General features: G+C 39.3%; 2 protein-coding genes across 2 annotated transcripts in view; one reads left to right on the top strand and one right to left on the bottom strand.

Moving 5' to 3' along the window:
- Positions 1 to 769: 769 nt before the first annotated feature.
- RFK (riboflavin kinase) lies at positions 770 to 8,256 on the top strand. The gene is made up of 4 exons (XM_068927338.1): positions 770 to 1,188; positions 2,915 to 3,066; positions 4,234 to 4,336; positions 5,226 to 8,256. The coding sequence occupies exons 1-4, from the start codon at positions 1,107 to 1,109 to the stop codon at positions 5,354 to 5,356; spliced, it is 468 nt and encodes a 155-aa protein (XP_068783439.1). The 5' UTR covers positions 770 to 1,106; the 3' UTR covers positions 5,357 to 8,256.
- A 6,358-nt stretch (positions 8,257 to 14,614) lies between these two features.
- The window catches only part of PCSK5 (proprotein convertase subtilisin/kexin type 5), a 250,946-nt gene continuing 241,249 nt past the window's right edge, over positions 14,615 to 24,311 (bottom strand). Inside the window, exons 32-37 of the mRNA XM_068927337.1 lie at positions 23,942 to 24,172; positions 22,106 to 22,283; positions 20,770 to 20,984; positions 18,659 to 18,774; positions 16,931 to 17,117; positions 14,615 to 16,134 (exon numbers count right to left, since the gene is read on the bottom strand). Of these exons, the coding sequence (XP_068783438.1) occupies positions 15,725 to 16,134; positions 16,931 to 17,117; positions 18,659 to 18,774; positions 20,770 to 20,984; positions 22,106 to 22,283; positions 23,942 to 24,172 (1,337 nt within the window). The 3' untranslated portion in view covers positions 14,615 to 15,724. The remainder of the gene's footprint in view (positions 16,135 to 16,930; positions 17,118 to 18,658; positions 18,775 to 20,769; positions 20,985 to 22,105; positions 22,284 to 23,941; positions 24,173 to 24,311) is intronic.

Genomic DNA, 24,311 nt, shown 5'->3' with positions numbered 1-24,311 from the left:
CCGGAGGCACAGGGGCTAGAGTCTGTTCTCAGGAATCAAGGACATCCCTGTAAGCTTAACAACTAAGATTTATTCTGTGCATTACTACCTCTATCACTTTGGAAAAATCTGTTGCTTGAGTTCCCAAAACAAATTACCCATTCTGGAGTGTAGATCTGGGTTACCAGAGTGAGTCTACACCCGTGCAAGCACCCCATTTTGTGTGGGAAAGCACTCTGGGTCCAGGATTATGCACCCTACCATAGACTAGATCTGCTTCGACTGCCACAGCCTGGTAGTTCGCTGACAGCCCGCAACGTGTAGGAGTGGAAGGGGAGGTTAAAAAAAAAAAAAAGAAAAAAAAAGGAAGAGTATTTCAACGAGTCAGTCCATTTTTCTCTTGCCGCTGAAGCCCAGCAGCGGATAGGGAAAACTTCCGCAGCCTTTGCCTCCTTTGCCAGGAGGGAGGGACGCCGCCACACGCGCCGGCCGGGCCAGCAAGCCAACGGACAACCGCCAACGGGCAACCGCCAACGGGCAACCGCCCGCTTCGGCCTGGCCCAGGCGCCGCCGCTCACGGCCGCAACGCACAAGGGCGCAGGGGAAGGAGCGGGGTGCCAGTCCGTGGCCCGTGGCGGCACAGCGGTCAGATGGCGGCGACAGGGGGGCACCCCTTTTCCGCGAGCAGTCGGCGGGGTACGGGAGAGCGGGCACCACCCACAGAGCGCTACCTCAGCAAAGACCGCCGCTCTGGGCGTCACTATGGAGCGCGACTGCGCATGCGCACAGCCCCCTCCCACGGCCTGGAAGGTCGGCGGGGCGGGCGAAGGCGCGGGCGAGTTCATTGTTGAGGGGAGGTCTGTCCCTGCGCGAGCGTTCTATGAACTGGAAGCCGGAGCTCTCCGCGTGTTGCTCCCCCTCACCTCTTGGTGGTGCCCAGGACGAGGCGGAAGTGAGCGTTGCGCGGCGGCCGGGAAGTCGCGTTGTGGGGCCGTTGCGCCTGGCTCGGCCGCGGGTCGGGGTCATCTCGTGCTCGGCCGCCGCGCGCGCGCGCGCTGCCCATCCCGCTCCTACCTGCTCCCCGCCCCCCCCCCCGGCCTAACGGTCACCGTCGCCCCCCTGCCGCCATGAGGCACCTCCCCTACTTCTGCCGCGGGGAGGTGGTGAAGGGTTTCGGCAGAGGCTCCAAGGAGCTGGGCATCCCCACAGGTGAGCGGCGGGCGAGCGGGCTGCTGAGGGCCGGGCTCGGCCCTGGCTGCGCTGCCCCTCTCCCCTCGGTGCGAGGGGGCCTGCGGGGGGCCCCGACCCGCCGCGGCGGGCGGGATCCCCCCTCTCCCCCCCTTCCTGCCCCCTCTGGTCTGGGTTGGACCTGAGGAGCTTGTTGTGCAAAGGTCACCTGAGGGGAGGCCCTCTTCCCGGGCGCAGCCAGCGGCGTCCCGTTCTCCTGTGGGTAACGAGCGCGGGGGTTTGGTTGCTGGTGGCAAACGAAGGTTTGCTCGGTGAAACTTTGGGAGGGAACTTTCTCGTAAATTCTGGAGACGGCCGGCAGCCTTGCACAATTGTGCCCTCCGCTCTTTCTGTAAATAGGCTTAACTTTTTCAAGGTTAACTTGTTCTTTTTTTTTTCCTGACAGCTTTTTAAAACAAAATTTTTTTAACTCGTCTGATTTTGTCCCCTCTTTTATGTTACTTTCCGCCGTTCTGTCTAATTTTTTATTTTTGTCTGGTTTTTTATTAGTTAAATCATATCATGATGATCATGGTGATGTGCAGGATGCTGAAAAGCAGTCACCTGTGCTGTGTTATAATATGGAAGCTTGGGAAATGGCCATTCTTATAAACTTGTTATGCCTCAACTTAGCACGAGAAAGGCATTGGGAGTAGCTGTACAGAAGGAGAACAGAGGGAATAATGCGGAGGTTAAAAAGCAGAGCTACTGGCATTGGCCTAAAAAGAAGCGTATTTTCCTATTGACCTTCTCTGTTTCACTTGCCTAAATTCAGAAAGAGGTGTACTTCGAATGAATTTCAGTCTTTTTTACAGTGACAAGGCAGCTGGCAGGCATGTTGTACAATTCCTAGTAGAAAAGGCAGCCTCCTAAGACAAATGTTAAGGTGCAGTACATGTAACAACCTCTGTTAATAAAAATTTAGTATTTTTTTCTTGATTATGTATAAATTTCTTACTGGTATCGGGGAGTGTGGGAGGGAAGTTGTTCCTGGTTGTGATCTATGATTAAATTTAACTAAACTATAAATTCCATCAAACCAGCTAGAAACCTTGAGTAAGTAGATCTGTCCATGTTAGAAGCTAAAGTAGGATAGTTGTTTTGGGAGAAGCTTAGGTTCTTTCTCCTTAGTCAGAAAAATATTTACTTTACTTTAGATGGGTAGTTTTTGTTTTTAAAAAAAAAAAAAAGTCACAGAAATCCTCAAATACAGATGCTCTGAAAGGCAACATGTGTAAACATTCATGACATGTAACTACAATCATAACTTCATTTATTTTTCTGTAGTTTAGTACATAATTATTTTACTGACTTCTAAGCACATAATTCTGAAATGATACTCTAGAGTGCAGGAGAAACTCAATTCTCCCTTCTTGTGCTGTATTAGAGCTGTGGAAAACATCCTAATAGTGAAATGCCATCAGACTGTATATTTTACTTCAGTTTATTAATTTTAACTGTAGAGTAGAATGCATATAACCATGAAATAGTACGGGTAGGAGACATGGTGAATGTTGTATTACCACAAGGATTGCATTCTGTGATGTTTTTCTGTTGTTTACAGTCTACCAAATGGCACATAGTATTGTTATGATCATCATCAGCATTCTGTTTGTAAATAGCATATAGGCGGATCTTGGCTTTTAAGTGTTTGAAAATTCCGTGGTGCTTTTGACTTACAAATGTACACTTTCTAAAATTTTTGCAGCTAACTTTTCTGAGCAAGTAGTCGAAAGCTTTCCATCTGATATCTCTACTGGTATATACTATGGATGGGCCTGTGTTGGAAATGGAGATGTGCATAAAATGGTTTTGAGCATAGGATGGAATCCTTTCTATAAGAATATTAAGAAATCAGTGGTAAGAATTTTGCTTTGTGTGGTACTTTGATTATACTAAATGAGCCAAATCCTTACTTTGAGTAAGGCGAGCAGACTTTGATCCATAAATGAGATCTAGAAATCCCATTTGCTGTTAGAAATGCATTTGGCATCCATCTCATATGTTTGTATTCTGAAAAGAAAATAGTCTTAGTAGCCGGAGAACATGCAGCCATAGATAAGTAAAATATATTTTCTTCCACCATTAAATACATACTCCTCAAATAAAAAAAAATGATTTTTGCTTCTGAAATGGTTGCTTATGGTGCTGATAGCTAACTGTACATTCAGTATATCTATTAGGCTTATGTTTTAGTTATGAGAGGGCTAGAGTGAGCTGGAACACACTAGTCTTGCATACTCTACAGTCTGTCATCTACATCTAAAATAAGAGGTGTTGGGGCATCTTAATTTGTAATGCTTTTTCATTAATTCTTCTCTGAAATGATGGAGTGCATACATGTGATGCTGTGGCTTGATATACACAATCAGTATCCAAAAGTAAACAATAACAGGATAGAGGAGTTAAAATCCTGAGCTGTAACAGCTATATTTCTCTTGCTGTCAGGTTCTGGTGCTTTTACTGAGTCTTGCAGAACTGTGTTTTAATTGTTGATGCTTGGAAGTCCTCTTATTTGGGCATGAATCTCTATCTCCTTTTAGAATTTTCTCATTCAATTTCCACATGTTCTGGTTGTAAAAGCTCTCCTTAAGAAAGCTATTTCAGTCAAAATGATTACAGTTATTTGGACGCATCAACTTAACGATTGAACAGCTCTGCACTTTGGTTATGATTTGCTGCCCTGGAAATCATACCTCTGAGATAAGTGGCAGTGAAGTGTTTCTTCTGAGAATCACTCTCTTTTCCTTCTTTTTTTTTTTTTTTGAGTATTGAAACACTCTTAAGTGAATATTTTTTTCTTAAATTGCATGCAAAGTACAGTATAAACAATTCTCTCTCCTAACATAAGCAAAAGACCTGACCTATTAATCTTGCATAATACATGTTAAACTGTCTCATTTTTCTTGGTATGCACTGGGGAGAATTTGAATTAGGGGTATTAGCTGCATTATTAACTCTTGCAACAAGGGAAATAAACTCAAGATTCCTCATAATAAGCGACAACTTTTATTTCTCTTCCTTTAGGAAACGCACATAATCCACACTTTCAAAGAAGACTTTTACGGAGAAATTCTTAGTATAGTCATTACAGGATATATTCGACCAGAAAAAAACTTTGATTCTTTAGGTCAGTATTGCAGATGTCCTTAAACGAGTCTCTTATTTGTCTTATTCGTGCGTATTGGAAGTACTGTGTCATCACTGTCTCTCTCTTCATAATCAGCCATTTTCTCTCTTAACTACTGAAATTGCAGTAAAACATTTTAGTAAGTTAAATCTACTAATGTACAAGCTAGATCAATGAAAAAACCAAACACACAAAAACAAATCCCCACATCTCTGGCACTTACTTATTCCAGCCTAAAAATTACTTTGGTGTAACAGTATGTGCTTATTTCAGTCTAAAAAATTGTATTGTTGCATCTGAGGAGTATTTTTAGGAACATGAGCATGTCATAAAAGCACCAGTCTGTCTGTCTGTTTTTAAAAATGCAACTCTGCTATACTTGAAACAGTTTGTGAAATTCTGTTGAGTTTTTATTTTTTGCTAAAATGTTGTTTGGAACAAGGAAAGGGTAGTGCTTACAGCAATGAAAGATGTAACTGACATGTTTTTAAACAAAGCATTTTGATTTTTTTTTTTTGTTTCAAAACTTACTGTAGATTTTTTCTTTTTTCAAATTGCACTTCAGAAAATGTGCTTCTTAAGAAGTGCAGTAGAGCTAATATGAACAGTAGAACATGAGCTAGTATGAATAGAAATAGTAGACTTAGAAAATTGTTGTCCCTGTTAATCAAACCTGACACTTTTTCGGTGAAGAATGTAATTATGAATGTGATAATACCGACCCCCATTTATTTTGCAGAGACTTTTGCCTTTCAAACTTTGTAGTAGTAATTTTTATTGTGATTTTTGTAATTGTTTTCTAGTGTTCCGTGGCATGCCTTATATTACTTGCTATTGATTGTTCAGAATTCAGCTTTTAAATATCCATGTTCTTACTTCTCTTTTATAGAAGCACTCATTTCAGCAATTCAGGAAGACATTGAAGAAGCAAAAAAACAACTAGATTTACCAGAACATCGTAAACTCAAAGACGACAACTTCTTTCGCCTGCCAGAGGGCAAAATAGTAAACAATCACTAAGCAAAGCTCTTCCTCATTACTTTTTTTCCCTCATGGAGCTCTTTTCTTTGCACTGCTTTTGTAGGTACTTAATTGTCATTATATCTGTAAAACACTGTAAAACCATACAAGATGATTTGTTTGTGTTATCTGATCATTAAACCAGTCATGCAAAAGGAGTAGAAGGCTCTTTTAGGTCCTTATAGACAAATTGTGAGTCCTAAAGTTATAAATTGCTTAGAGATCTTAGCACGTGCAGAACATGACCAAAGTTAATTGTGACGTCTTCCGCTCCCAGGGTGCGGAAAGTTAAATACTTGCGTGAGGAATGTCAGTTACTAATATATGGAATGTTATTCTAAACTCTTTTCTCGATTTTATGTCATTCTTAGGCCTGGACTATAGCTAGTAGCTTAGAAAACTTTAATATTGATTGAGTCACAAATTTACCTGTGGTGCAGGAAGCCAGTATTTGGGTAACAATAACAAGAATAATTCACTGTTTTTCTTATTTTTGAATACTATACTATACAGCCACTGTGGTGGAAGCTGACATTTTAATTGAAATTATTTATTGTAGGTTTATTTGAAGTAGAGCTAATCACTATTACTCATTGACTGAGTTATTGGATTCTGAGACAGACACTTCTGCCTGGTTGATTGCACATATGACAATATATGAGCTGCATAGTTTACTTCTGAGGAAGTGTTTCACTAAAATTCAGGAAATGAACGACAGGGTGAAAGCTGATGTACTGTGAAGGTTCAGATTAAAGTAATGCAGAACCAGTATAACAAGACATCTGCTCTTTGGGCCCTAAAGCAGAAGAGGTAACCACAGGCAAGGCTGGATTTTGGCAGCTGCTGGCGGCTGCCTCAGAGAAGAAGATAACCTATGGGTTGTTCACCGCGTGGGTGATGAAATGACCGACCTCAAGGTTGAAGTTAGATTGTAAGGCACAAAAGAATCCCTTCAGCCCTCTGCACGAAGTGCAGGTAAGAGCCAAGGCTTAGGCTGACCTAGTAGGTTAGTACGCAAGTGGGAGCCTTTAGGAATTCTTGGAATAATATATCAACAGTCTAGTAGGTATTGAATATTTATTACAAGTAACTGCAGTCTTTCCGATTCTGAAGGAAAGATAAATGAAGGGTGTGTTGTCAAAGTTCTGTGTATATGTCTGAACTGCAGTTGTAGCTGAGAACTGTTGTGTACAATTTGGGAACGCACAATCTCTGTAGTGCAATTTTCTGAATTTCCTTCCAGTTCTATCCCATTCTGACTTGTGTTTTTGTTCCAAGGTTTAAGAGCTGTGAGAAGGTAGCCTTGCAGGTGCTGTCAGGATGCCAAGCTTCTAGTTCCACTTCATACTGCTTTAGCTCTCAGCCAATATCAAGGGGCTTTGTTAGGGAAAAGGTCCTGATTGGCTGTGTAGGACCTCAGCAGAAACTTGAGATGATTCAAACAAATTACTCATCTGTTCTATTGATGGCAACAATAGCAGGAATGCAGATCTCAAAGGGGCGGAGAGGAAGTGATTTCTGCATAAGCGCTGGTTAGAATAAACAGCATTTTGACTTCTGTACCTAAGGTTTATAAATTTTACTCTCCAAAGTCGCTGACAATTTTGTCCTAACAGTTGCCTGGACTTTTTCAGCACACTTTTGCCTTCTCAGTAGGAGAATATTAGGGAGAAAATTAACTTATCTGCTGTTAAAAATGCTATTTTGAAAAAAAAAGTGATTTAGTGGGCTTCTGCTATATAACATGTTGGAAACTGTATTCTAAAAATGTCTACAATAGTTGTCTTGCAAGAGTGATGGTTGGATTTTTTTTCACTTTAAAATGGAAGGGACTTTTTTTCCCCAATACAAAGAGCTGAGCTATTTTGGGTTTGTAACAACGTCAGAATCTTACTTACATCTTGCTTTTTGGAGGAACAAGTAGTACAAGCAGTAGTGGGCAAAATACGTTATCAAGAACATATTTAAAAAATAAGTCTTTGTTTATCGTGGTGTTATAGCTAAACTCTCATAGCCTTATTTGAAATTATTTTTTGCCAGTGATTTCATGTGTCTGTTTGTGGAAACCGTGGTGCCTTATGCTGATTGTCTGAGTAACGCTTTTCTGTAATTGCTAATGAATGCCACTCTCCAAAATTGATTTGGCTATTGAGCCACTGTGCCGAGGATAGAGAATGGTGGCAAAGGGAAAACTTGAAAAACTGTTAGTTTGCTCACAGCTCTCACCTGCAGTGTGAAGTATGGCTACAGAGAACTAATAAACTGCTCTTTATGTGTTTGTCTTCAAGTTAAGAAAATGTAATTACATTCATTTGCCTGAGTGTACCTATCCATGCATGTTATTTAAGATAAAGTATTGTATATCAATTATTTAAATTTAGTACATAATTCCTAGCACAGTTTAAACTTTATGAAGGCTTATATTTTTGTATTATATACAAATAACTATTTATTTCAATTAATGTTGCTGCACTGTACCATTAATAAATGAACTGTAACTGAGAAAGTCATAACTCTATTTGTCACAAGTTTTCTGATTGATTGTATGTGATACTAATCATCTTTGCATGTTCCTTAGCATATTTTGAAAGATGCACTGTGGATTTCTTTCATTACTCTGCTTTTCTTTCTTTCAGCTTCAGGAAGGAAGAATTCTGTTATTCATGCTTATAAACTTAGTGCTGCAGTACTTGAGTCACAGAGATGATAACTGTAGATATTTGCACTTCTTTACGTGCAAGGCGCTACAAACAGCGAGTGAGGCATAAAGGGGTTTCATATCTTGCTTCATCTAAATTAGAGGACCACTGAAATATTGAAGTTTGAGGAATATAAGTATTTCCACAGTCTCACATTTTTTTAAAAAATAAAACAAGATTTTTTTTCTCAATTTAAATTGACTGTCTCTTTTTGAAGTCTGTTACTATTCCAAAATGAAGTTTATTGACAACGTGAGAATGTCAATATGAGTTTTTTTGTTTTTTTTTTTTTTCAAAATGCAGGTAGTCAAAAACAGTCTTGCTTGAATAACTGTGGCACTAAACTACCTGAGATCCTAATAGCCTAAAGAACATATGCTTAGAAGGTAATAAAATGTAGCATGCCTTCATGTATAGAAAAACTTCAGGCCGAATCTGCACAGAAAAATAATCTGGAATAGTTATGCACACTGGTTTCTTGTATAGCTAGTTACTTTCTGAATTGACAGCCTTCCTAGGAACAGACATGGAACCTTTATTCAGTTGGTATTCTTCTTACCTTGGGACAGGTTCCCTTCGTGTGCAATCTAACTTTTTCTAAAACTGAACGAAAATGAAATCTAGCCCACTAAAACTTGAAGCCTGCATAAAAACGTCCTGTTTTTTTCTTATAGACTTATTATATTCTTAGAAAAAATAGAATAGTTATCTTGTTAAATTTATTGCTTAATGTGAATATATTTTCATTTATTTTTTTAATAACTCATATAAATTTTGTGAATGTGGGGGTTGTTGAACATAGTTTTCCAAATGAATAAAAATTCAGGAAAATACCATTAGTAACATTTCTGCTGAAGAGTGGAAGTTGTGAAGTCTAGTTTGCTGATATTTTGCATTCTCATCTGCCACATTTGTTTTGCAAGATTGTCCTGAGACAGGAGATGAAAGTTCTTACTTTTAAATACATGTAAATGTATGTCTGGTGACTGCCCATAAATATAACAATTGCAAAGCTCCAATAGGTGAATTATGCAAGTTTACTTCAGAAGAATTCCCAGTGTTTTTCGTGTCTTGACAAACAGCATCTCTTTCCTAGAACGTTGTTTCTAGAGCAGTAGGATACGGTGTCCTTTTAAATTCTTACTCTGCCTTAGACTTAGAAGTCTATCGTAACAATTCTTGGAAATAGTTTGCTCTGTCTCTGTGAGAATCACCACGTAGTTGTGTAAGAGTCAAGCGTATTGCCATTGTTGCTGTTCAATAATTCTTGTGTTTAAGGAGGCTTATGATAATGACTAGGCTTCTAAGGTGCTTTCCTTTGCCATACCCAGCAAAATTGTCAGTCCTATGCAAAGCTTGATGTTACTGCCAAAAGATTAGGATGATTAGGAAAAAAAAGTACTTAGAGTTCGTTAAAACTAGTTACAATACACCTGCAAACCTCTGCACTCTGGAGACTTTTTGTGCTTTATTCAGAATGTCAGAGAGCTTAGAATTCATAGCCAGAAACCTACAAACAGATTTGCCTTTACCCTTTCTTCTGAAAGAAACAAGCAATTTTAAAAGGTTTTGAAAGTCAGATGGAAAAAGCTGCCTCCTTTCTTTATGTTCTGATTCAATTGTTAAAACATTACTCTAGGCCATGGGGAAGGTTCATCTGGTGCTGCTGAAGAAGATTGAGACCTGTGTCTTAGAGCACACTAATCTATCTGGCTCAGACCTTTTTGGGGGAAAAGCTTCTCTCATACTTTCTCACTTGGCAACTGTTTATATGCAGCTCTCTATATAATATTATTGAAGTTACATGAGGAAAGAGTGTAATATATTGTGGTGTGGTGAATATGTTGTAGGGATTGCTTTTTGTGTTATGTGCAGTGGATTCTGGTGTAGTTTGCTATTTGTCAGAGTTTGTGGTGCTAATACCACAGTGTCCAGACTGGAGGCGTGGATATAAAAGGGAAAAATCCTCGAGCCTTTATATTATTTAGGATTTTCTTTAACAGCTCTGTAATTAGCTCTGTAATTTCCAAGCATCCAGATTTTCTACCAATTTTCTTCCTGGGATTGAAATGAGATGAAAAATATCAAATTGCCTTCAGATTTATTTTGTAATAAGTGTGCTCTGTTATAGGGCTATATTTTTTTTTTCCCCCATTTGCCTGTAGTTTTCTGAAGGGAGAAGAAAGACTTGAGAAAAAACTAATGAATAGAAGGCGGTACTTGCTAGTATGATGGTTAGACAATTTGTATTATCAACTTCTCCAGGGGAGCATTTGGATAGATTTATGGCTTGATTTGGTTTTTATATAGTGTGGAGCTTTACGAACATGGCTAATAATGGCAGTTATTGTGTAATGAATTATATAACTTAAGGTAATGACTTATATTGTTTGGGAATTAATTCTTGTTTTCTTGTTGAAGACTTTTTTTGGTTACTGTTTTGCTCTTATGTTTGCATTTCATTTGTTTTTCCTACAGTGTTAAGATTTATCAGTGAAAGTAGAAGGCAGAATTCAATGTAGTATTTGCATGTGGCTTTTTTTATTTCCTAAAGATGAAACACCCAAGTGAGGAAGTTAGGTTTGTTTAGGCATACAGAACAAAGAGGGAAAACTGGGTAGTGAAGCGATGTTAAGTGACAGGAAAGAGGAGAAAGTATACAGTGGAATAATTAGATAAGGATTTTTGAATGATATAAACAGTGAGAAAGGATGGAGAAACATGAGGAAAAAAAAAAATGGAGCAAGAACTATTAGCATAATGAATGTTAGATAAATGTAGAACCTGAACTCTTCTAGAAAAAGCTAATGTACTTATCCTGATGCTGAATAGCTAATATAAATGAAGAACAATGAATACTTACTTCCTTTTTTACTGTGCAGTTAGATTTGTGATATAAATCTGCAAAATCATACAAAGGAAAGATTAGTGTATCTGTTTCCTTGACAAAGGTCTGAAGAGCTCTTCCTCCTGCTTAAACCATCTGAGAAGAGACAATAAGAAAACAAAATCATAATTTCTGTCAGCATTATAACATTATTTCTTGACCAAGGGAAAAATTGTCTTCTGTTGTGTTCACGATAGAATCACAGAGATTTTGCTTAAATCAGCCTGTCGATGTGTGTTAAGCAACTCCCTAAATATTTCTAAGCAGTAGGAAACAATCAATAAAGGTAGGGACGTAAGATATATATACTGGAAGAAAAGCAGAAGTTATATGTGCATTTGATGTCAAGTAGTAATTTTGGATTTTAATATCTCTGCGTTTGTTTAGTTCATTGCACGTGTGCATTACCCAGCCAGGATCTTACGTCTTCTGCAGCTTCATTGTAAATGTGATAAATCATGTATTTATCTGTATGTTCTTGAAAAGGTAATATCACTATTAAAATATTTTGTATTAAATTGATTCAGGACTTGAAATGAGTTTTTAAACCTTGATGTGTAATCCTAAGGCATCTTTGGTATTGTCATTATATACACACTAATTAGGGGAAAAAAAAAAACAAGATGGAAAAAAAACTTTTAAAACATCTGTTAATCCCGCTGAACCTTTAGTCAGAACGTCTGTCTGTTCCTCATCAATCTGCACATCTAGTTGCTCCAGAAGTCAGGCATGAAACCACACATGTACATATGAGCTTGTAGGGAAGGTGAAAACTCTATAGTTAACATTGGTCTACTCAGCTGAAAGGAAGGTATCTTTCTGCCCACCAAGTGGTGGCTTCTTAAGGCTAATCAGAATTTTTCTATAGGTAACTTTTTCCAGTGGAAAACTTGATTGCCAATAAAACATTTTTAATGAACATACGTATATTTCCCTTGAAACACCCATTATTGTTCATGAGAAAACCAAATGCCTCAAAATTTCCACTTGGGATGCTTCGACCAGTAATGTATGCAATTTAGTCTTTCATGTTTTCATTCTTCTCTTTGACTGGAAATCCCAGTTTGAAATCTCAGCCAGAAGTCATGTAGTTGTTGTATAACCCTGAGACGCGAAAAACCGAGAAAGCAGACTAGACTGACCAGGCAGTAGCCTGTAGAGGAAGGAGACTTGGGCCTCAAGGCACTTGAACTGTAACTCCTAGGATGTTCGTTCTGCCCACTGCCTTTGTGGCAAAACCTCAGAGTAGTCATGGAAGAGAAAACTTTTCCCTTTTTACCTACGCTCGACTGGAAGAACAACAACACTGCAGAACACAAGTAACCTATGCTTCCCTTTGAAATCTAATTACTGGATTACATGAGAGGTAATTGGGTGGGAAAAATGTGTACAATTTCATTTTACAAGCTCTTTTTGAAAGTATTAATGAAAGAGTAATGAGAGAGAATTACGTAGGAGAAAGATAAAAAATACAAATACTTGGAGAAGAATGCAGGGCTTGAGGAACTCCATGGATGAATGAGAATGGCAAAGAAAGAAATGCAGGGTGAAGAAAAGAAAGCAGAGAAGGCCTGAAGATGAAGAAAAATTTGACAAGCAAGAAAGTAAAAGAAACTTACAAAGATGACAGGAATTTTGGCCTGATTTAAAAGAAAAAAAAATTAGAGAGTAGGTGGATGAAAGAGATCCCACAGCCATTTTGTTTTTTAAATGTATATGTTTCCTTTGGGGCATCTTTCTCGCTACAGTGGGTGGAGGAGAACCCAGAAAAATGGAAAGAAGATGATATGGCTTTGTGCCAGTAAGGATTGGTTGCTTTGAATTTCTCTAGCTTTTTTTCAGGACAGAGTGTAATAGCCACTCGTTATCTATAAAGTAGAACGGAAAACCAGTATTTCAAATCCTTTCTGTGCTGTGTTCTGTATACGTTTATTATTGGCTTCCTTGGTTGTGCTTTGTTTGTCATGAAGTTTCTTCAGAGATGTGACTGACGTGTGAATGATTCTCTCTCACCCAATATCTGTTAAAAGGATGACTTGTCATAAATGGTGTAATTTTTCTTGGTCTGCCTGTGCACTCTCAGCATGGAGTTTTAACTGAAAACACTAAAAGCAATATGGTTCTGTAGGACAGTGGTTTGGGCCTCCTTGATTTGGGCCTCCTTGACCGCTGCTTCGAAGCTGCTGCTTTAAAATAAAAAAAACTATCTTACTGCAATTCTCTTCCTCATATTGTGTCCTGCTAATGCCATTTATTAGTTATTTATCACTCTTCTAAGAAGACTGGTTCACCTTCAAGCCAATTACCTGCCATCTTGTAAAACATGGGCTTTTTCACCCTATCCATGCAGCATAAAATCATGGAATTCTCCTGGTGCCTCTCAGAAAATTGGCTTCTCATCTGAAAAGTCAATTACCCCCACCCCCAAAGCACTGCTTTTTTGGGAGGAGAGTAATAGTATTACTTCTATCCTAATGAGCACTGTTTCAGCTTTGCCTGTGCAGTTTTAGCACTACGAGAAGTATTCCCTGCTTTCTGACATCTGGGATCCTGAACTGTACATTAAAGGCTCTGAATGCTGGAAAGAAAGAGTCAGACTGGAGAGCAGAAAGCCTCAAGAGTGAAAGAGGAATATGTAGCTGATAAACTCAAAATGTGATTGAAGTGGTATGCCCGAACCAAGACAAAGAACCTCTGAAAAGAATTGCTGTTTGAGAAGAATTTAGAGTTCTTCATTTCCTGGATGCATACTCAGAAAGGTAGCTTTGTCCTAGTCTGACTTGCACAAATTTGGACAAAATTCTCTTAAGAAACCACATTTCAAAAATGAAGGCTTTTTTTTTTTTTTGGTAAAGCATTCAGGGTACCTAAATACACCAAGCTTCATAAAATAATGATGGTAGTCTGAGAGCCTGAAACAATGCTCACTATATCCCTCTCTTGCAGTGATTTTAAGCTGCTCAGGGGTACCTTGGATTAAGCCTTTGAAATTTCATTGGAGCGATTTCAGATGGTGTGTGTCAAAGCACATTCTTACACTCAGCTTATATAAGCCACTACAAACAATAACAAAGTATATTTTTTACTCAAACGGGGGTAGGAGAGCAGGATACCACATACAGTCTTCTTCTCTCAGTATGGCCTTTTGAATTGATTTTTCACTCTTTTCATTCTTTTGTCTAGAGAGCTTCCCAAGTTAAGAACTTGAATTAAAGTGACAGAAATATCTTTCCAAAGTGACTGGTTATTATACCTCTTTTGATAAATATAGGTCCTTGTTTTGTCTTTTATAATCCGGCACATGATTCTGAATTCCTCTCTTTTTCTGAAGTCACAATGATTAAAAGATTGAAATTTAAAGTGGAGGCAAAAAAACCTTTCTGTGGAACTGCTTTATACTTGTATACAGAAGGGTCCTGAGGTCTTCAGGAATATTTAATGCAAAAAATCCCACTTAGGACTGGAACCATAAAAATTAGGTATGCTCCAACTGAATTCCTCTGTAAAAGCTAAATCTAATTGATTTAGTTTTCTAGAAATGATTCTTACTGGAAATCTACAGGAACTCTGGGAGAGCAAAAGACTAAAGCCGAGCTTCTAAGGTTCAGGCCATTCTTTTACCCACCTGGCAGTAGTGTTGACAAATAACAGCACTTTCAAGATAGTTTTCTTGCAAAGAATTTATTCTTTCACAGCAAGGGGCCATAAAAAGCATCCTTATCGATAGCATGATAAATTACATTTCTGTAATGATAAAAAAAATCGCATTGATGTGTTCCTCTGGGTTACTTTACCAAATAAGTGCTAATTATACCTTTAGCCATAGTCCGAACCTCCTGAGCCATTTACAACAGAAATGGAAAAGTTGCCTGAGTAATGCTCTGTGTTTATATCAGTTCCCTGAATCCTGAGAAGGTAGTTAAAAAGACAAAAAGAGTCTTTTTTTTTCTTTTCTTGAGCAGACATATAGACTATATTTTCCTCTGCAGTAAACACAAAACCGTATGTGTAATGAAAGTTTATTTAAGCCTTACAACCACTGGAATTAAGAATCATCAGAGGTTGATGACATGTAAAATACTTTAGATATTTTCAATAGATACACTATGAATACAGTGGAGTTTTATCTGGAATAGAGTCACAATCACAAATCTTCAACATCATGTCATAAATACATAATTTAACTGCAAAATACGCCACAAGATTATGAAGTGAAATTTGTCAGTTTTGAGGGGCACACATATGCCAGATCATACGAAGAAAGGAAGTCTGGGTAAAATCGGCAAAATCACCTATTGTGTTATGAATTGCTGTACAACTATAATCACAAAGTAGCAAACAGTGAAGTGGCACCCTATGCCGGTGACATTCACTGTGCAGGCAAATACACCCATCTTATTTCTATCTGCACCTTTTTAGTAGGGATTGGCAAGGTTCTCAATAAGTGTGTGTGTGTGCATGTGCGCGTGCGCGCATGCTGTTTGAAGGAGTGTTCGCTTATAACGCACACACAAACGTATTGGGAAAGGATATACTCTCCAGACGAACGCACAGAAATGTAATCTCTAACCAGCCTGCATCTGGAGTGCTATTTGAAAGCCTAGCAAGATTTAATGTAAAGCTTTAGAAAAAAATATGTGTTTTTAGAAACCATTCTGCTCTCACAATATGCATTAGCTAAAATCTTGATCTCAGCATACTAAGAAATAACTAAACATACTTAACTAAATTGTAAATGTAAGTAGGGCAGCAGAGCAGAAAAATCCATAAATTAGTAAAGAGTTATCTAAACGAATAACTTTCGTCATCATATTCAAGCTCATCTTCTTCATCCTCTTCCAAAAGTCCGTATTTAAATTTACGATAGATTGTCCCATCCTGGCCCATATATACAATATCATCATCGTCATCATCATCTTCATCTTCATTATCTCGATCTCTGTACTCAATCACTTGATCCTCCTGATAGCTTGTGCTCTCATGGGAATTGCTCATGTAGGAAGAAAAGGCTTTGGAGTGATTTGTCAGCTTCTCATACCCCCTTTTATTGGCAGCCTGAGTTTTAGCTCGTGATTTTCTCCAAATAAATATAATAGCTCCAATGACAAGGAGTAGCAAAATGCAGGTAATAACAAAGAGACCGGTTTTGCTTTTGCGCTCAGGTGGTGGAGTGATCCGTAAGACACAGTCATCTGACAACAGCAATAAAAAAAAAAAGATTATATAAAGTCAGGTGGGGGTCTTTGTTTTAAATGACCCAGCAGAACATTTAGGCCTGCTTACATCTTTAAATATTTTGGATTAAATACCTTATTCTTCCAGTACAACAGCTGTGTGCTTGTGGCAGTGATGTTATAAGGATCTAAGCCAGGAGAAGGTTGTTGGGATAGCTACATTTCTTCATTAAATTAGGAATAATAAGAAAGAAGCAGAAAAGCTAACAAGTACACAAACACAACCTGCTTCCTAAGTTTAGGCAGGAAACATGACATCCCAAGAAATATTTATATTTTTAACTCTCTGGCTTCTAGAAAAGATTTGAAGATAGGTTGTGTGCCCTAAGCCTGTCTGTTTTTCCCAGTTGTATCGATTTGATCTAATAAAAACATTTCTTCTCTCTCCAAATCTTCCCTTGTATAATAAGTTGCAGCTACTTCAAAGTCAATGGGATGGTTTTGATATGAGGAGCTTAAAGTGTGTGTGATTCAGTGCTATCCATTCGAACAAGCATTTCCCAGTCCACAGGGTTATGAAATGCACGGCCATTTGAAATGAGTTGTGAGTGAGAGAAGGGGACGTCTTTTATATCTGTTGCAATTGTTGCTTGTATAAAGCCCTTTCTACTCTGGTGATGGAGCAGGAGAAATACATTGCATGCGTGTAGCTCAGCAGCATATTTTTGTCATTTTCTGCTTTTCCTTTTTAAATGTCAGCCCAGGGAATCATAAGGCCCTTAAACACCAGTACCACTCATCAGCATGGTCCTACCTTGCGTTTCACTGCAGTCACAGCACTCTGGGCTGTCTGCCGCATCAGAGTCACCGCAGCAAGGCAGGCAGCGACTTTCTTGGAGGTAGAGCTGCGTGCTGGCTGGACACATCGTGCAGTTGAGAGGCCCAGGTCCCTTACATTCAGTGCATGTACTGTCACATTTCTCACATTTGAGCTGGTCCTCCTTGAGACACAGAACACAAGCAATGTTCCCTTCATTTCCATTCCTTTGGACTAGACTTTTCTGCCCTGTCACTGTCTGGGTCCTCGTGTCTGGACACCATGGATGTCTATGGCAAAATTCACTGAGGAAAACTAAAATTTGGTTCATACTGCCTAGGTTCTTAGTGATCTGCTGGTAAGGAGAGTGAAAAAGCAGTGTAGAAGAAGCTTGGTTTGCAATCTGACCTAGCTGGATAGCTAGCAAAAATTCATTCTGACTGTCAGCTCTTTGGCCAGAAGCTGTATTTTTCTTTTGCTAGACCCCTATTAGCTGGTCTGTGCGTCTTTGGCACTAATAATGGTAACGACAGTAAAGTAGCCTTAAAGAAGGAACTGAAGTGGTATAAGCAAGAGGAAATATTCTGGGGGGGAAAAAAAAAAGAAAATGAGAGAATGAATTCCATTTCCACCCGGGAAGGAGGAGAAATAAGGAATAAAGCTGGCTGGAAGTTTTCTTAGCAAAACAGACTTTTATTAGATCACTTTGGTTTTGTTTCATAGGAACCACTTAGATTCAAGTACTCTTTTCAAATTCCAGGTAGATTTCTTGGAGCCGCTATGTACAAAGACTGCTGGAGCTCATCGCTGCCAGACATACCTCCGTAGACTGCTCTGAGGTTGGGTAATTCAGGGCTTCCAGTGTCTGCAGTTCCTGGGTGGTCTACTGGGCAAATGTTCCTTATGTTTTTTGCCATGGGACCAGGACCCCAGATACCGTGCAATAACCTTACATCAAACTGGATGGATTTCTGAGAGCTGGTCGGCTACTTGCCCTGAATCTGAGAGCATGGAAGAAATGGGGAGGCCCTGCTGGGAGGTCCAGTTTCTCCAGGACAAAGCTCTTGCAAGGAACTGTGAAGCACTGCAGTCCCTGGCTCTTCGGCTGCCTTCTCAGGTTCACAGTGATGGAGCAGCCCTGCTATGGGCATTCACCAGGCCAGAGACTCCAGGGTATCCAGCATCTCAGGCCAACTGGCTTGGCATGCTGCTATATTCTTGAACAAACAGCTCTGGAAGGCAGCTGGAGCAGAAATTTGGAAGCTGGGGTGTCCAGGCTTGTGGCACAGACCCAAACCTGGTTGTGGTCCTGCTTGGGAGAGATGTAGCTCTGTTAACTTCAGCCTGTCTCTTCACTAGAGGTTTCTGCCAGCAGAACTCTCGGTTAGGAATGTGATACGATTTCTTAGAAATAAAACAGCAGAAATCCCTGGGGAAATCTCAGTTATACCAGAAGAAAAACTACTCTATTACTGATATAGGTGATTTTGTTCACATGGTTTTGGTATGGCCTTTGGCATCACTGTGTCTTAATATGTACTGGTAGAGAAATCCTCCTACAGCAGGCAGCCCCAGAAAGAGAAGTAAGAGAAGAACAAAAGTGGGAATAGTTAAAGAAAAGCAGCCTCAAAAACTCGGAGAAGAGCATTCTGTGTTCTTCCCCCTGTGTTCAGAAGTTAAAGTTCAGCATATAAATCGCAGGAGAAAATGCCTTCAAATAGGTACCTCTGGTACTGGTGACTCCTGGACTCTGTATTCACCTACAAGACAGTCTGAGTTGCACATTCCACCTAATAAAGTGTAGCTCCATACGCAAGATGTGCAGCTGAATGCTCCATTCCCTAGAAAGGCAAATAAAACAGTGTTAGAACAGAAAAAAAAAAGTCCTCTAACTTCCTTTCAGAAATACACTGATTATCCCAACCAAAGAAAAGGGACATTTGTTATCATTGAAACTCAGCAGTAAACTATCTAGTATGAGGAGGTCAGTACTGGAAAGAGCTTTGGCTTCGTCTTGAAGTTTTACGTGCCCACAAAGTGTATTTCTTGTATATTTTGAAATTCCTGAAAAGCTGATTACGAACTACAAGTAGTGTGTTGAACTTCTGTGCGTTGTTTTTTTTCCTTAGCGTTGCAACTGGTTTGCCACCCGGCTTGGTCATTTGTGCTGTGCCTGCACAGGGACTTTCAGAGGCATTCAGGAGAATCAATGAAATCAGCTCACTAAAGTAAAATTGTGGGAAACTTCGGCCAAATTCTCTCATAGGCAAAGTCAGTAGATGTGAGGGCTCTTAGCTAACCCTTTTCAAACTACAATGAATTAACATACATTGATGTTTGAATAAAAATATAATTTCTTCAGTTGCATAGGAAAAAATTGTTTCACTAGATGCAAACAGAGTATCGTATGTGCTTTGTGTGCGTGAGAGCATTTTTGAAGACATGCTGCATGCAGTTCTTGTGCAGATCATTGAAGTGAATATTTTATCCTGCTTCATGTGAGAATGCGTGTGTTCAGTTTCCTACCACTAGGCATCTTCTGCCACTCTCTGAAAAGAAGGTGTTAACATTAGCAATAGTTAAACAGGTGAAGTCAGCAATGCGTTATGATTCACAAAATCCAATGTTTTATGAATTCACTATGGGATTTTTCTGAGCAATGCAGGGTTTGCCTCCCTTGTCATGTGAATCACGAGACTCTGCACCACTTCTTGTTTCCTACATCAACAATGCAGATTCATTTCAAAACACCTACAGGTTTGCTGTTTAGGCTCATATTTCATCGTACTGTCCCTGTAATTAAGATAGAAAATCTATCCCGTAGTATTAATCCCAAATAAAATAAAAATCAATCACAGGAAGCAGTCTGTAAATTAAAATGATAATCTCTTTTTGTCCCAAATCCAAGCCAAAATATTGCTGTAATTTATTGTACTATACTTGTATAATTACCTTTTAACAGTTCTTGAAAGTGGCTCTGCTCTAGGAGTTATTTCCACAATTTTAAATATGGTTATGTTGCAATTAGCCATCTGCACTATCCAATATACTCACTGTCCAAAAGATATTTTTAAAGTTTTAGTACAGTACAGTCTGAGCTGCAGAGTGGCACCTGCTAGCTGTCATGTGATGCCATTCAGATAGTATAGGACACTGATGGGTCCGAGGAGAATAATGCTACCCAGTTCAGAATTGGATGCTGTATAATTTAGGGTAAAAAGATATGGAATTCATAAATGTGTCACAGAACAAAACACATGGTCTCTCAAAGTTATCTTTGAAAAATCTTAATTATACTCAAAGCAGCAGACTTTTTTTTGAGCACTACTCAAAAAAGTGCTCAAAAAATGAGCACTACTTTTTTTTTGCCCTAAAGGCGCTTTGTGGCCTTTCTGTGTTGGTAGCTGTTGATTTTCTACTCTTTCCTTTCGAGACTGTAAAAATGTGGAGATGGATTTAGATTCCTTGGGTTTCACAGAGTGGCACTTTTAGTATGATAGCTCGAGGAGTGGGATATTATTCAGTGTTTTCGGTAGGAATTGATATTATTCTTTAATCTTAGTCATTCGATACTCCATAAATAAGGTGGCAGCCCAGATCAGCCAGCTGAGTGAATGAGCCAGGGCCTGGGAGGGTCTGGCAGCCCACCAGGAGGGTTGTGCCACCTCCTTCAGCTCCTTAGGCCAGAGGTAGTTTAGTGGGGCCATATATGCTACTACTACACTTCCTTGTGAGGAGTTTCCAAATACTGGAGCAGAGCCAGAACAAAAAAAAAAAAAAGGATATGCTTGTGTTTTGATATTCTTATTTTGTCAAAGCAGAGTGTATGCTTTTACCTTCACACGTTCGGCAGGAAGGGTGGCATCTTTCACACATGTTGTTGTCCTTGTTTTCATAGTAATATTCAGGGCAAGAGCTAACACATTCATTCTTGGAGTGCAACAGGTAAAAATACGTATCACAGAAGAGGCAGTCTGTAGGCTGAGGTCCCATACACTCCTTACAGCTCTTGTGGCATCTCTCACATGATCCAGCGGAGTGTGCGAAGTATCTGAAATGGGTCAGATAGTGTTGGGCTTTGCAAATGCCTAATAATGACAGGAAAGGCTGAAATATCCTTTCTCTTGAACTTTTACTGTAGTTACATCAATATACTTTTTGCATCTCAGTGGAAGTAGAATGAATTTGCTTAGATTGCATGTGCCTGTTGGAAGTCAGCTATGAAGCAAGGCTTTCTGAAATAGAGGGTGAATTCAGGTACAAAGTAAACAAATAAATAGACAGGACTCAGTAAACCTAAACTCTGATTTTGGCTCTGCCACAAACATCCTGTGACATGTCGGGCAAACACTTAATTCCTCACTACTTCTGATGCCCTGCTGTCAGGTGGAAATTCTGTAATTCCATATTTCCTTAAAGCCCACAAACAGGCCTAGCCAAAAGACACCAAGAGAGAAATAGTATGTTCATCTAAACTGTGCAATCAGAGAAAAATAGGAATAGCTGCAGAGTGGTTGTATTGAGGGGTAGTTGATGTAGACTTCCAAATTAATAGATTGATAACTGAGTTTAACAGCCAGCATGGTTGTACTGTATTGCAAAATGCAATGGACCTGAACTGGCAGTCATAGGTCCACTTCCCAGATTCCAATTTTTGAGACACTCACAAGATGAAACTGAATTCACATTTTGAAGTTTAATGGACTCATATTAATGAAGTTGCTCTTCAGTTCAATAATGTTTTAATGGCTGGTTTTATTAGGATCCATTATAAACATTCACTCAGTGTAAAATAAAAGTAACTACACCCAAACTTCAGGCTAGGCAGAGCTTGCAACGGTGCTTGAAGCCAGCTACACTGCTTCCTGTGCTCAAGCTGACTAATGAAGGGATAGCTGAGTATATTTAGTCTGTTTCGTGCTGATCTGTGTAAGCATAATCTTAGAGAGTCCTTGGAGCTTTTAAGAATTGCTGCATCACATCAAGTTGGCTCCAGCTTGGGCACCAACTGCATCTGTCTGGTTCTCACTGGAAAGGGAGGTTTTACATCGCCTCTGGGTGCTAGGCTAGCTTGAGACATTTTCATCCTAAGATAGGACTGAGGGCAGAGTGATCTGGTTTCTCAAAGCTCCCTCCGTGATGGAGCTCTTTGTTAAAAATCTTGGACCTTACCCAGCTGGACATTGATTTACACATCCTTTTCCTTTCCTGTACCAGCCAGGTTTGCAGGAGAGACACTGTGAGCTGTGTTTTCCAAAGCAAGTGTCACAGGTGCTGTGGCATGGGGAACATTGTCCCTCGTCGCTGTCAACGTAATATCCGTATGGGCATGTTTCAACACAGGTTGTATCTGCACAGAGAACAACGCAGAATAACAGATCATATTCAGTATTTGCTGCTATAAAAATCTCATACAGCTATGCCGGAGCAAACTCTAAAAGGAGATGCTGTTAAGAGTTTGTAACAAAGCCAGTGAAGGGAGCATCAGGACATCCTAATTATTTTTGTTTCTTCCAAGTCTTCTCACTTCATTAGTCTCCACTTCTGAGTCTTAGGCACGTTAGCATGCTCTTCAGAACAAATCATTTTTAATCTTTAGAAAATATAAGTGCAGTGCATAATAAGTAATAAACAGCAGCTGTGATTTCTTGCAGAATATACAAAGAAAGAAATAATAATCAGGAAACTTTATCTCTCTAGCTACATTACTATTTTCCCTAAGTTTTGCTCTGATTCTAAGTGCATTCTTTCAGGCTTATTGCAATCGGTGTATTTGGCAAATCCAGTGGTAAGAAGTTTGAGCTTTAACAATGTTTGTTCATTGATCTTTGTCCCCGTGTGTGGCTGCCGCTTTGTGTAAGGGGAACATACACCTCTAATACTGCTAAATGCACCAGGTACATCACATTGTTTGCTTGAGATTTCAGAGGGTCATTAGCAGAATAGAAATCTGGAATGAAAAGACAGGACTGAATCAACTAACTGCAAGTGCATGAAGCCAAGGGAACAGTGATTACTCTTTAATAGCTTGTACTAATTATCTAGCTTGTCCTTACTGTTTTGCAGCTCAGATTACAAACGGGCAAAGGCAGATACTTTTCTTTATTTCTATGTTTTTTGCATTTTTTTTCTCCACTGCAGGTTGTTTATTTAAGTACTTCCTTCTACTTTACCAATGGTAATGGTAAGTTGGGTGTGCTAGTAATAATGCCAGGTCTGAGACGAGTCCTCAGAAATTCAAGAAGTCAAAATCTGCTTCAGAATTAGATGTGGATAGCCCAGAGTAAGTGTTTTAATTCAAATTTACTTTAGATTTTTCCTGAATTACAGATCATTTTAATCAGTTTTTCTCTAAATGAAATTTTTAATTTTTGTCCACTTTTTTTTAAATGTGCAAAGAGGTAAAGTTTAAGTAAGTCCTGGGATTTTATACTTTTTACCAACATGATTCTGAGACAATACAGTTTTTTGCTCCAAACACAGAAGAAAAAAGTAGTTTTACTTCTCAACCATCCACTAGCAACTGACCTAATGATCTGGAAACAATTTTTTAACTTCTCTGCTTAAGTATGTCTTTGTTCATCAAATCTCTGCAGGGATTAAGTGAGCCAACATGTAAATGTGAACTCCGTGTACTTACAAAACAGGAGCTAAGGACGTCCGTTTTGTCTTTTTCAGGTTACTCGAAGGAAACAAAAGTGTCAGTAAGTAGGAAGCAAATGAAACAAATACAAGTTTTGTTTAGCCACGGGCTTTGTTGCTACTTAGAAGGTCTGCTTTTGGCCTCAGAGGCCCAGAATGAGAGTTCTGTCCACTCCTCAGAAAATATCCCAGGTAGCCCCGAAGAAGTAATTATCTCCGCATCCACTTACTTGTCAGGTCAGCCTTGCAATATTTAGGTTGAAGTGGTCCTAGATGTTTCATGAATAGGACAGAAAATTTGCCTATTTCATGTTCCCCTATTCTTCAGTGTAAAATAAAATCTAGATGCAGAGTCAAGGTACTCACTGAGAAGATGCTGATTATTTGCACAGCTAAGACACTGGTGTTCAGTGGGTCCCAAGCAGCGAAGGCATTTCTCATGACAAGGCTTGCAGGTTCGAGTTTGCTCATCATGGTACTCAGTGCGAGAGCAGTATCCAGATGCCAAACATTGTGCGTTGCGGTCCAGTGTCAGGCCATTTCTGCAAGTAAGGCAGGCGGTGGAAGAAGAACAAGTCTGGCATGTCTTATTGCATGCTGGAAAGGACAAACAACAGGCATGTCACCGTTTCTCTTTTCATTTCAAATTACTATTTCAGCTTTAATTTTACAAGGAGCCGCCTTCACCTCAGTATGAGGTTGAGTGCAATGAGCAATAGGTCTGCTTTTGCGTAAT

The sequence above is a fragment of the Struthio camelus genome, chromosome Z (genome assembly GCF_040807025.1).
Source record: "Struthio camelus isolate bStrCam1 chromosome Z, bStrCam1.hap1, whole genome shotgun sequence".
In the NCBI taxonomy this organism is placed as follows: Eukaryota; Metazoa; Chordata; class Aves; order Struthioniformes; family Struthionidae; genus Struthio; species Struthio camelus.
The sequence above is the reverse complement of the archived record's forward strand: the minus strand, read 5'-3'. Positions and strand labels throughout refer to the sequence as shown.